This window comes from Callionymus lyra, chromosome 16 (genome assembly GCF_982586985.1).
Source record: "Callionymus lyra chromosome 16, fCalLyr1.hap1.1, whole genome shotgun sequence".
In the NCBI taxonomy this organism is placed as follows: domain Eukaryota; kingdom Metazoa; phylum Chordata; class Actinopteri; order Syngnathiformes; family Callionymidae; genus Callionymus; species Callionymus lyra.
In genome coordinates this window covers 3888662-3902459 of record NC_141833.1, presented here as the reverse complement: position 1 = coordinate 3902459, position 13798 = coordinate 3888662, and the positions used below count along the sequence as shown (strand labels likewise).

General features: G+C 37.5%; 1 protein-coding gene and 2 long non-coding RNA genes across 5 annotated transcripts in view; 1 reads left to right on the top strand and 2 right to left on the bottom strand.

The window, feature by feature from the left end:
* The window catches only part of LOC148063275 (disks large-associated protein 1-like), a 41527-nt gene extending 36869 nt beyond the window's left edge, over positions 1–4658 (top strand). For all 3 annotated transcript variants that reach the window (XM_087810744.1, XM_087810743.1, XM_087810742.1), the window contains exon 15: positions 783–4658. In XM_087810744.1, coding sequence (XP_087666870.1) covers positions 783–1007 — 225 coding nt within the window. In that variant the 3' untranslated portion in view covers positions 1008–4658. The remainder of the gene's footprint in view (positions 1–782) is intronic.
* A 2987-nt stretch (positions 4659–7645) lies between these two features.
* LOC148063274 (uncharacterized) lies at positions 7646–7942 on the bottom strand. The gene is made up of 2 exons (XR_015713560.1): positions 7869–7942; positions 7646–7776 (listed from the first exon to the last, which is right to left on the bottom strand). It is a non-coding gene; the product is annotated as an uncharacterized LOC148063274 (long non-coding RNA).
* Positions 7943–10871: 2929 nt separating this feature from the next.
* LOC148063273 (uncharacterized) lies at positions 10872–11168 on the bottom strand. The gene is made up of 2 exons (XR_015713561.1): positions 11095–11168; positions 10872–11002 (listed from the first exon to the last, which is right to left on the bottom strand). It is a non-coding gene; the product is annotated as an uncharacterized LOC148063273 (long non-coding RNA).
* Between the last annotated feature and the right edge of the window lie 2630 nt (positions 11169–13798).

The window sequence follows — 13798 nt, the reverse complement described above, 5'->3', positions numbered from 1 at the left end:
CAACATGGCAGTTACACTTCTTTGACATAATTGGGGCCTGAAAACAGTTAAATCTCACATCTATATCTATAAGGGGCACTTGACTCAGAGCTCTTCTTGGGCTCAAAATGACGGCCATGAACTGCTGCGGCAGAGGCTGAAATCAGTGCTTACTACTCCTTTATTATTATTACTACAGTTGCGTGAATAGACTCATTTCCTTTGTCTCATTCCAAGAAAGGGTTTAAACTAAATCAGAGCAACAGCCTTTTAAAAGTTTCAAATCCTCCAATGTATTTTGCCTTCTTTTAGCCCTTTTTTTTAACCTGTTGCGATCGTCTAAAAGATGATACATTAGATACATGCAAGCATGTTAAATGGACAATAAATCAATCAAAAATCAACTAAATAAATAAATTATTTGGCCTTTCCTTTTTTAAATCTAAAATATATTTTGCAGTTCTGTATCATAATAAAATCCCCGGGCAACACCAGGTATGTCAGCAAGTATTTAATATATTTAACCGATTAAAATCACCTAATATATTATATTTTTTCACATATTTACTCTATATACAGAATGTGTTTTTTCATATTATCACCCGCTTCTCCCTCTGTCACTCCATTCATAAGCCTCATTTTTGTCATGTGCTCTTCTTCAAGCCAGAATTTATAAACTGAATAATTCATGCATCTTGAGCTTCTGCTAGACACATTAGGACAGGCACATAAACACAAATCTATGTAAAGATGTTGTTGTTTTTTCTACTCTCATGAATATTCCCCTCCAACTCCTCCAACAGGAGAGACGGCTTCCTCCTCCAGTTCCAAAGAAGCCATTTAAGGGTCCTCACCAGCACCCCCCTCTGGCCAGAGATCGCTCGCTGGAGAGTTCGGAGAAGCAACGTCAGGAGGCCAGGAAGCGTCTAATGGCTGCCAAGAGAGCCGCCTCTGTCCGACAGAACTCTGCCACTGAGAGCGCCGACAGCATCGAGATCTACATCCCAGAGGCTCAGACCAGACTATGAGCATCCCTTAGATTTTAGGCCAAAAGAGCTGTCTTCTCTGGACCAGGGTGAACTGTATACACAAAACTCTTTCTTGTTTATTTTTTATTATTGTTAATTTATTTTATTTTTTTGCGCCACTGTTATTCAATAGATTTACATTTATATCAAATTTGAGCTTTACGGAGAGTTAAAATGTGAAATATTGGTTCAGTGCATTAGTGATTTCACGTTAAATGCGATACATGGTTTAATTTTTTTTACTTGTTGCTCTATGTACAGTTGTTTGTTTCACGAGTACAAGGCATGTCAGACTATTGGTTTTTGGTGAAAAGGTACTTGTATGGTGGCCATGAAGACGAGAGAAATCAACCAAAATCTACAGATGAAACACCAAATCTTTTAATTAATCCAAAATGTCACCCTAGTTTGTCCTCCATCTTGACGTCACTCAGACATTCTCTCTCTTCACAGCAATCTTCTTCTTATCATCATTTACCACATCCGTCAACCTCATTGGATGTTTTCCCTGCTTTCTTAGATGGTGTCTCTAGAAGGTTGTTGGCGACACATTGCTTCCGTGTCGCCCTCCTGAGAACCATTTATCATTTGTATTACCTTCACTGCCTGCATCTCTTTTTCCGACCATCCCCTTGTTCGCACTTATTCTCCTCTTGTCTAGTCATCCCACATCACCACCTCTCCAGCATTTTGTCCACCTCCTCTCAGGACACGTCCCTATATCATCAGCAAACATCAATGTACATGGAGACAGTAATGAAGAAGAGGCTGAGAGATACTGTAATCCCAGATGTATTCTTCCTCACCTTCAGTCCTTTTGTCTCTCCAACACTTTACCGCACCTTACTGTCCTCATGCATGTCCTACACAATCCTGAACTGTGTAATTACTTATGACATATTGTCAAAAATAAATACTTTATTATGATGGGAATTGCCCAAAGACAAAACTTATTATTATTATTATTATTATTGTTATTATTATTATTATTATTATTAAGCCATATAGAATTGTAGATGGTAACGTTGATCAAGTTTGGGAGGAACTTAAATTAAATAAATAAATCTGATGTTAGGAACCTCATGTACAAAGACTTGCTTAGATTTCCCACTGAAAACTGAAGTACACTCAAATACATAAAACTGACTTGCACGTTCCCGTCCTTTCCACAAATCCAATTAAATCAGCTCATGACATTGAAACGAGTCCTGAAACTGAGAGTCCTATTTGTGTGATTAGACAAAGATGAATTTAACATTTCCTTTCCTTAGTTTTAAAAAACTTTGATTGTAAATAAGTCCAGATGTGTGCTAGGAAACTGTAACCAAAATCATTTTATGTTTAGGGCTGCAATTCAGAAAAAAAAAATCAGAATAATGATGAAAATGATTTGAAAGAAAAATAAATTTGAAGCTAAGGAGTTAAAATAATGGAACAGCCCAAGTGTTTTTTACCGTATCTAAAGTTTTGAATTCTTTATAAATAGATGCATCATAATGTTATCCACTTTGGTGCCGTGTTACCATCTAAATAGAAGATATTTATTGTCTTTATTAGGTGTGGATACTTAAAATTATATTACTAAAACAAAAACATTGAAGGGCCCAATTTTTTTAAATGGTTTGTCAGGAATTTACATAGAGTTGTGTTTTATTTTTTAAATTGTTCTTATTTATTGATTTATTTTGTACTTTTTTGTTATGATTGATGGAAAAAAAGTCAACAGATTAAATTGTTCATTGTGTTAATGGTAGTCCTAATTGCGTTTAATGTTTTTGATTGGGTGCAAATTAACACATTTCGCAAATAAACACCACACATCAATTTGTTATTGTGATCACAGTACATGATTTAAAATATATACAGTATATTTAAATATTATAATATACATAATTAGATGAATAAAAATAAAATACTTTAAGTTGAATTAAATAAAACTCCAACCAGCAGACGGGTAAATAGGTTATACAAACGATCATGTTGTTTTATAAGATATTCTATAAAAAATTAGAGATATATTTACATTCACGTGGGTGTGCACTTCCCAAGCATAATTGCCACCTCAGCTGCACCAGCTACAGAGATTGGGTTTTTCCATTTCAGAATCAGAAACTTCTGCATCTAAAATTTTCCATACTTCAAGCCTTTGTAAATGAGGTTGCACTTTTGATTTACAAACTTCCTGGCCAAGGTTTTGGGTTACTTTAGTGGATGCTGAGGGATCTGAATTGGAACCAAATGTATGTTACTTGTCAGGTCATGACCAGTTAATCTCTATACGAGCTCTTGTGAGGGGCTTCCTTATTATCTTTCTCTGTTTTATCCATGATTCAAAAGAAAATGCATTAAACATCCATAAAACATCATCAAACGTAAAGCATGCAACTATTCTTTGTATGAAATCGGATATAAAGAGTTTGGTGACACCTGCTCTAATGAAAACAAATTTTCCTAACGTAGACTTTGTCTCAAAAAACCTGCTACAAGTACAATGTGATCTGTCAATTAAATGTACTAAATATGAGCCAATTTATTTAAAACTTTTAAGATCTGCTTACATTCCTGAAAGCCTCACATTTATCAACACAATGAGGAATTTACAGGTCGATAACAACAATAACAGGGTTGTTTTTGTTTTTGTTTTGTATTTTACAATAGCAATAAGAAAAGCCAAATTTTAAGCCATACTGAGATTAATATCAATGAACAGAGAAACTTTTTTGATGAGTTGACAATCTCGTTGTTACTCCGGATTGCATGAAACACAAACGACACAACTAAAAGACTGTGAACCAACTTCCGTTGTAGAGGTCAAATAAGGTGAAAAATCAAAACACTGTTGTAAAAAGATTTAACAAGAGCATTTTTGGTTAAACCGATTCGGTTCAAACTTTCTGAATTGACCTGTATTGATTTGTGCTCCTTCTGATTTATTTTGTTTGATTGTCATTACAATTCTGTTCAATCTCAAGCCTGATGTGGCATTTGGTGATATTTAGTGTGTACAAGTGTGTGCGTGCGTGTGTGTATAGAATCTGATTACCTCTGTGTTCTATCGATCACAACAGTGAGCCATAATTAATGTGAATTTGCTTTTTAATACGTATGTGTGTTTGTGTGTGAGTGCTTGGTGTTACTGTAGCAAAAAGTGTCTTTTTTAGACATTTTGATGATTAAAAAATGTTATTATATATACAATTCCAACTGAAAAAGACATTTGGAAGGAAAAGAGGAATTCTCACAACCTTGTATTTCTGCAAGGTGTGTGTGTGTGTGTCTTTACAGTGCTTCCTGAGTTCGTGCTTCTCCACATCAGGCCTCTCGTCTTTTCTATAGAGATTTTGTCCATCCGCTTCTTTATTTTATTTTGTGCCACTGATTTGTGTTTCTCAGTGTACTGGTTTCCTGATGCATGCGTAGAAAATATTACTATCAAATTTTATCTAGGTTAAGAAATGTATTTGACTTTACTATGATACCGATCATATATTTCATTTTTATTTTTTATTTTCATGATTTTCTGTTTGGGTAATCTGTCATGCTCTGATCTCATGTTCTATTGTAGAGGTGATTTCATGTTTATATTTATTGGTATACTACACATTAAAATTAGATATGAATTATTCTTCCAGGACTGATCTCTCGTCTCTGCATTCAAAGGAGATTCCAAGATGTCAGCTGTGTGCAGACTTGCATGCTCTGTTTGGGTATGACTTTTATTTGATATCTGGCACTCCTTGGTAGACCTTTCAGATTTATACTTGACTTTTTACACAATTTATGAAGTTTTATTATAATAGTGGCTAGTAGACTATTTAGCAAAGAGTGCCATCTAGTTGTCTCTGAAATAATGACAGTGCTTCATGAAGCTTCCTCATCACTTTAATCAACAGCATTTTACACACAAGTGACTCTAGTCTAGCCTGGTTAAACAATTTAAATGTTTACGGATCTAATGGGGGGTATGGACACCAGGGAGATTTCATTTGAAACTCCATCTTAAATTGTACAACAGACAATTTGTTAGCCCGTTGGTCTAGGGGTGCGAGAGGTCCCGTGTTCAAATCCCGGACAAGCCGAGACTTCTTTTAGTACTGCTGCTTCATGGTCTACTATCCCATAGGGAACATATAAATCTATTCCTTGGTATATGCAGACAACTCTACTTAGAAATGTGAGTGTTCCTACTGTGCATAGTAGGAAAAGAAACATTTGGACAAAGTGCAGGGCTATACAGGCAAACTAAGGTTAATACTGTATATGAGTATTTAAGTCTCAAAAATCTTTGCGGCCCACCTCCGTCCCCATTATAATGCGTTTTCATTTCCTTGTCACATGTATAATACTCGAAGGAAAAACAATATAATGAAAAGAATATTTGTAAAATTGTAATATCCTTTTAAACTAAACAAGTTTTTTACAATTAGAACATGTATTTTTATTTATATATAATTACATCCACCCGCCCACAAAAAAATGATACAATTTTTGAAAAAAATTCGCGGCCCACTTGCAATACATTCGCGGCCCTCAGGTTAGGAATCACCGCTGTATGTAATTGGGGAAGGATGATGAGAGCATGCAGTGATAGCTGCACAAAAAAGGAAGAGGATACAGCCAAGAGCAAGGTAACCTTGAAAGAAAACATGTCTAGTTTGACCTGGTTTAACAATTGAAGTTTTCAATCAAACTTTTGGGGGAAATTTACGATAGCTACCGAAAACAAATGTGTTTGTAACCCTTCTGAGACTTCGTAGACTTTCTTGGCATTCAGAAATACATATGCAGTGGTGGAGGTCGTTCACCTTTACCCAGAGGGCAACAAAAGGGATACCTCCATAACATTTGTTTTGGTGCCTCCGGTTCACCTCGACCCTGAGATAACACAGGTTAAAGGGCTCATTGGTTCTAGAGTAAGTGTCACCAACATTGTGCCAGGGGGCACCAAGGTTAGCTCAGGGAACTTGAGAGCAGCCTGTTCCAATAACGCATTGTTTTGAATTAACCCTCTTATAATGTATGATTCCATCTTTCATATTTGGTTAAATATTGTTGTAAAGAACAATTAATGATAGCAACTTTTGCTCAATCCCAGGTAAACATATGGGACAATCCCACGGTTCGACTTAGATCACCAAGATATTTGTCAGATTGATAGTTGTCAAAGTGATGACATAAGCTCCTCACCGTGCAAAGTAGAAGAAGACTTGCCTAAACAACATCCTTGTTAACTTAAAGCCAGGACACATTCTTCTAAGTTGCCAGAATCTGGCCAATGCCAAGGTATGCACTGACATTTGCTAAAGGTCTTGTTGGTCTAGGGATATGATTCTCGCTTCAGTTGCGATCGTTTCCAGGTTCAATACCGGATGATCCCCAAAATTCACTTCTGACTAAAGAAACTTTTATATCAAATGATTAGTCTGGAGCTTGAGGAGGTATCTTTTGCAGTCAGACAAAAGGCAAGGTTGAAAGAACAACCGCAGAGGAAGACGTAGTTTGTATTGAAGCTGAGCGCACACACATTCATTCAGAGAGGCTTTGGCCTCAAAGAAAATATTAGCCTGATTCAAAAAATGGAATTAATTAAAAAAAACACTGTTACCAGGTGGGGCAAAATTCCACCTATTCCATCAAGACAAGAAAACCTTTTATTTTCAGCATTTCGGGTTTGTAAATATGTGAATAAATCAACAAAAATGAATGAATGAATGAATGAATTGTTTATTTCGGGCATGACAGTCTGGTTCACATTTCGTCATTTCATCATAGTTCACATATTACATGCATGTCCCGAAGGGAAAACAGCAGGAGAAGATTGAAGCTTATCTAGTCCCGCCCCCATTAACTTGAAAAATAAAAAACATAAGTATAATCACATAGTAAATGGTAAAGAATTACAGATATAATCATATCTTAAGTTCGAAAACACAGATAAAGTCATTTCTTGATTTGTAAGAAAACTCAGGTATAGCTTTATCATAATTTATAAAGGAAAGAAAAACAAAGAAATAATCATTTCTTTATTTGTCAGAAAACACAGGTATATTTTTTATCATAATTTGTAAAGGAAAGAAAAACCCAGTTATAATCCTTTCTTGATTGGTTAAGAAAACAACACAGTTATAATCATTTCTTACTTTGTAAAGAGAAAAAAACACAGATATAATCATTTCTTAATTTGTAAAAAAAACAAAAAACATGGGTATAATCATATTGTAATTGTTAAGGGAAAAAAAAAATAGTTATTTCTTTATTTGTTAGGAAAACACTGGTATAATCATTTCTTGGCCAGGCAGATGATTGGTCAGTCCATTAGTATACGTTGGATGGTAGAGAGTAACTTTTTGATGTGTCTTTTGCGCTCACTCGTTCTCGTTGTTGACCTTTCCCAAGTCCACAAGAATTTTGGCCACGTCGTCGCGTCACGGATGCGTGAAGTCCGGATTTCTCAGAGCGCACACGTGGATCACTCCGCACAGTCTTGTTGATCACAGACTTCCTAGAGCTCTGAAGTAGCTCGAAGATCCCAAGACCCAGGATGATCACCCCAATCCCCATGAAGGTGAAGATGTACAATAAATGATGACTTGAGTGTTTACCGAAAAGACTCAGATGATTAACACAGGAGTCAGAGAGATGTTTATGAATGTGTTTATTAGTGAAGATGTCAAGAAGGTTAAAATACACATTTGTAGAGTTGGCCAGATCCACTTTCTATTTAGGTGCTGACATGGCAGGGAAAATGGCAGCTACTTCCTCCATCACACTAAAACAAAGCACAGTTAAGAGAAGATTAAATATGAAGTTTTCATTTTTATCTATTATCTTGTTTACCACAGAACATTGTTGTCTTCTCACCTCTTAATCTTGTTCATGGCCAGCTTGGTCTTGGACATATTCTCCTTTACAGCTTCCACACTGAAGTTCGACAGCTACCAAAACAAAAGCAGTAAAGTGAGTGAATGTTACTCTAGAGACTTGTGTGTGGACTCTGAAGAGGTGAGGAACTCACTTCCTTCTCAATAGCAGCTATTTCCTCAGCAGTGGGCTCTTTGGCCAGCTCTGCGAGTGCCTTGTCCACAAATTCATCAATCTTCAGCTTCAAGTTGTCCCTGTTGTCCTCCAACCAGTCGATGCTCGCGCTCCGCTGTTTCTTGAGATATTTCTGGAGGTCCTCTACAGTCACCGCCTCCAACTGTGTGGAAACAATAAAAACAATAAAGGTGAGAGCAGTGAGACACAAAGATGACAGGAGCTTGGTGACCTGGTGCTCACCTGCTTGTCCATCTCAGCCAATTCTGCATCTGTCATTCTAGAAGGTACGAGCAGAGGAGCCGGATCAATACCACGTCAAAACATTCACTCACCTCTGAATCCAAGAACTTGTTCCTCACTTTTTAGGTGTCATGTTGGTCATCCCTGGTGCAGCTCCTGAACACACAAGCAGAGGTTGATGTTAGTGAGTAGAAGGTGTCAGTGTTTCCCAACACGACTGTGGGAAGCACTTTTCATGTGAGTGGAAACATGAGGATTCTTCTCACCAGTTCCATGAAGCAACAGAAATCCAACTGCCAGAGCTGAAAAACACACATGTGATGTCAACTGACTGCACTTAGGCTGCAACATTTGATTTGGAAAAGTCAGACATGGATGTGAATCATGACATTGTGGAGAAGGATCAAGTACTTTTTCTGTTTCTCAACCCGAGGGTTATATATATATTTGAGGAAGACAGCACTTCTACATCTAGTTTCTGCTGGAGAAGAAGAAGAAGAAGAAGAAGAAGAAGAAGAAGAAGAAGAAGAGTGAACTCACCAGTGATCAGGAGTGACTTGGGTGTCATGGTCTCTGCAGTGGAGAGGAGGACTTGAGCACTGATCCTCAGAGCTGCTCAGCTTTATTCTCACTTTCTGCCTCGCAGCTGTTTGTTTATGATCAGTGAGTCCATCTTTGTTGACTCTTCTTAAGAGTGCTCAGGCTACTGGCCTTCAGCTTCTGTGTGATACCAGGACCTTCTTTGCCGCTTCAACTAGTGTCCTAGAACTCCCTAATAGATCTTCAGTGTGATCACAAAGTGTTTCCATCGTCTTGAATAGCCTTTTTCAATTTTTGCAGAAGAGCTTGAAGTGTGGACAAAATGACAACAAGATAGTCACCTCAACTGAAGATATTAATGGAGGCTTTGTTTGCAGAGACCTAATCAACTTTGAGTACATTTGACCAAAAATTATTGACTTAAGCTTGAAGCTGTTTGACTTACAACTGAAATGTGGAATCTATTGCAAAGAGAGTAAGAAGGAATGTTTGACCGTAATCTAAGACATTTGGAGATTCAGTTCATGATATCATTATTGGATGCCATTATGACCACATGTACGTGAAATACTCCATGTTATATGGAGCTGTCTGCAAGTCAGGAGCATTACAGCCTGTTGAGGAGGGCCAGGTCTGTCCTCTGCAGCTTTGTGGACTCAGGAGGAGGTGGGAGACAGGAGGACAGTGGCCAAGCTGCTGTTAATGATGGCGAACCTTTCCTAGCCCCTCCAGGATGATTCTCGCTTCAGTTGCGATCGTTTCCAGGTTCAATACCGGATGATCCCCAAAATTCACTTCTGACTAAAGAAACTTTTATATCAAATGATTAGTCTGGAGCTTGAGGAGGTATCTTTTGCAGTCAGACAAAAGGCAAGGTTGAAAGAACAACCGCAGAGGAAGACGTAGTTTGTATTGAAGCTGAGCGCACACACATTCATTCAGAGAGGCTTTGGCCTCAAAGAAAATATTAGCCTGATTCAAAAAATGGAATTAATTAAAAAAAACACTGTTACCAGGTGGGGCAAAATTCCACCTATTCCATCAAGACAAGAAAACCTTTATTTTCAGCATTTCGGGTTTGTAAATATGTGAATAAATCAACAAAAATGAATGAATGAATGAATGAATTGTTTATTTCGGGCATGACAGTCTGGTTCACATTTCGTCATTTCATCATAGTTCACATATTACATGCATGTTCCGAAGGGAAAACAGCAGGAGAAGATTGAAGCTTATCTAGTCCCGCCCCCATTAACTTGAAAAATAAAAAACATAAGTATAATCACATAGTAAATGGTAAAGAATTACAGATATAATCATATCTTAAGTTCGAAAACACAGATAAAGTCATTTCTTGATTTGTAAGAAAACTCAGGTATAGCTTTATCATAATTTATAAAGGAAAGAAAAACAAAGAAATAATCATTTCTTTATTTGTCAGAAAACACAGGTATATTTTTTATCATAATTTGTAAATGAAAGAAAAACCCAGTTATAATCCTTTCTTGATTGGTTAAGAAAACAACACAGTTATAATCATTTCTTACTTTGTAAAGAGAAAAAAACACAGATATAATCATTTCTTAATTTGTAAAAAAAACAAAAAAACATGGGTATATTCATATTGTAATTGTTAAGGGAAAAAAAAAATAGTTATTTCTTTATTTGTTAGGAAAACACTGGTATAATCATTTCTTGGCCAGGCAGATGATTGGTCAGTCCATTAGTATACGTTGGATGGTAGAGAGTAACTTTTTGATGTGTCTTTTGCGCTCACTCGTTCTCGTTGTTGACCTTTTCCAAGTCCACAAGAATTTTGGCCACGTCGTCGCGTCACGGATGCGTGAAGTCCGGATTTCTCAGAGCGCACACGTGGATCACTCCGCACAGTCTTGTTGATCACAGACTTCCTAGAGCTCTGAAGTAGCTCGAAGATCCCAAGACCCAGGATGATCACCCCAATCCCCATGAAGGTGAAGATGTACAATAAATGATGACTTGAGTGTTTACCGAAAAGACTCAGATGATTAACACAGGAGTCAGAGAGATGTTTATGAATGTGTTTATTAGTGAAGATGTCAAGAAGGTTAAAATACACATTTGTAGAGTTGGCCAGATCCACTTTCTATTTAGGTGCTGACATGGCAGGGAAAATGGCAGCTACTTCCTCCATCACACTAAAACAAAGCACAGTTAAGAGAAGATTAAATATGAAGTTTTCATTTTTATCTATTATCTTGTTTACCACAGAACATTGTTGTCTTCTCACCTCTTAATCTTGTTCATGGCCAGCTTGGTCTTGGACATATTCTCCTTTACAGCTTCCACACTGAAGTTCGACAGCTACCAAAACAAAAGCAGTAAAGTGAGTGAATGTTACTCTAGAGACTTGTGTGTGGACTCTGAAGAGGTGAGGAACTCACTTCCTTCTCAATAGCAGCTATTTCCTCAGCAGTGGGCTCTTTGGCCAGCTCTGCGAGTGCCTTGTCCACAAATTCATCAATCTTCAGCTTCAAGTTGTCCCTGTTGTCCTCCAACCAGTCGATGCTCGCGCTCCGCTGTTTCTTGAGATATTTCTGGAGGTCCTCTACAGTCACCGCCTCCAACTGTGTGGAAACAATAAAAACAATAAAGGTGAGAGCAGTGAGACACAAAGATGACAGGAGCTTGGTGACCTGGTGCTCACCTGCTTGTCCATCTCAGCCAATTCTGCATCTGTCATTCTAGAAGGTGCGAGCAGAGGAGCCGGATCAATACCACGTCAAAACATTCACTCACCTCTGAATCCAAGAACTTGTTCCTCACTTTTTAGGTGTCATGTTGGTCATCCCTGGTGCAGCTCCTGAACACACAAGCAGAGGTTGATGTTAGTGAGTAGAAGGTGTCAGTGTTTCCCAACACGACTGTGGGAAGCACTTTTCATGTGAGTGGAAACATGAGGATTCTTCTCACCAGTTCCATGAAGCAACAGAAATCCAACTGCCAGAGCTGAAAAACACACATGTGATGTCAACTGACTGCACTTAGGCTGCAACATTTGATTTGGAAAAGTCAGACATGGATGTGAATCATGACATTGTGGAGAAGGATCAAGTACTTTTTCTGTTTCTCAACCCGAGGGTCATATATATATTTGAGAAACACAGCACTTCTACATCTAGTTTCTGCTGGAGAAGAAGAAGAAGAAGAAGAAGAAGAGTGAACTCACCAGCGATCAGGAGGGACTTGGGTGTCATGGTCTCTGCAGTGGAGAGGAGGACTTGAGCACTGATCCTCAGAGCTGCTCAGCTTTATTCTCACTTTCTGCCTCACAGCTGTTTGTTTATGATCAGTGATTCCATCTTTGTTGACTCTTCTTAGGAGTCATCAGTCTACTGGCCTTCAGCAGCAGTGAAGATACCAGGACCTTCTATTCCCCTTCACCTAGTGTCCTAGAACTCCCTAATAGATCTTCAGTGTGATCACAAAGTGTTTCCATTGTCTAGAATAGCCTTTTTCTATTTTTGCAGAAGAGCTGGAAGTGTGGACAAAATGACAACAAGATAGTCACCTCAACTGAAGATATTAATGGAGGCTTTGTTTGCAGAGACCTAATCAACTTTGAGTAAATATGATTAAAAATGATTGACTTAAGCTGGAAGATGTTTGACTCACAACTGAAATGTCGAATCTATTGCAAAGAGAGTAAGAAGGAATGTTTGACCGTAATCTAAGACATTTGGAGATTCAGTTCATGATATCATTATTGGATGCCATTATGACCACATGTACGTGAAATACTCCATGTTATATGGAGCTGTCTGCAAGTCAGGAGCATTACAGCCTGTTGAGGAGGGCCAGGTCTGTCCTCTGCAGCTTTGTGGACTCAGGAGGAGGTGGGAGACAGGAGGACAGTGGCCAAGCTGCTGTTAATGATGGCGAACCTTTCCTAGCCCCTCCAGGATGATTCTCGCTTCAGTTGCGATCGTTTCCAGGTTCAATACCGGATGATCCTCAAAATTCCCTTCTGACTAAAGAAACTTTTATATCAAATGATTAGTCTGGAGCTTGAGGAGGTATCTTTTGCAGTCAGACAAAAGGCAAGGTTGAAAGAACAACCGCAGAGGAAGACGTAGTTTGTATTGAAGCTGAGCGCACACACATTCATTCAGAGAGGCTTTGGCCTCAAAGAAAATATTAGCCTGATTCAAAAAATGGAATTAATTAAAAAAAACACTGTTACCAGGTGGGGCAAAATTCCACCTATTCCATCAAGACAAGAAAACCTTTTATTTTCAGCATTTCGGGTTTGTAAATATGTGAATAAATCAACAAAAATGAATGAATGAATGAATTGTTTATTTCGGGCATGACAGTCTGGTTCACATTTCGTCATTTCATCATAGTTCACATATTACATGCATGTCCCGAAGGGAAAACAGCAGGAGAAGATTGAAGCTTATCTAGTCCCGCCCCCATTAACTTGAAAAGTAAAAAACATAAGTATAATCACATAGTAAATGGTAAAGAATTACAGATATAATCATATCTTAAGTTCGAAAACACAGATAAAGTCATTTCTTGATTTGTAAGAAAACACAGGTATAGCTTTATCATAATTTATAAAGGAAAGAAAAACAAAGAAATAATCATTTCTTTATTTGTCAGAAAACACAGGTATATTTTTTATCATAATTTGTAAAGGAAAGAAAAACCCAGTTATAATCCTTTCTTGATTGGTTAAGAAAACAACACAGTTATAATCATTTCTTACTTTGTAAAGAGAAAAAAACACAGATATAATCATTTCTTAATTTGTAAAAAAAAAAAAAAAACATGGGTATAATCATATTGTAATTGTTAAGGGAAAAAAAAAATAGTTATTTCTTTATTTGTTAGGAAAACACTGGTATAATCATTTCTTGGCCAGGCAGATGATTGGTCAGTCCATTAGTATACGTTGGATGGTAGAGAGTAACTTTTTGATGTGTCTT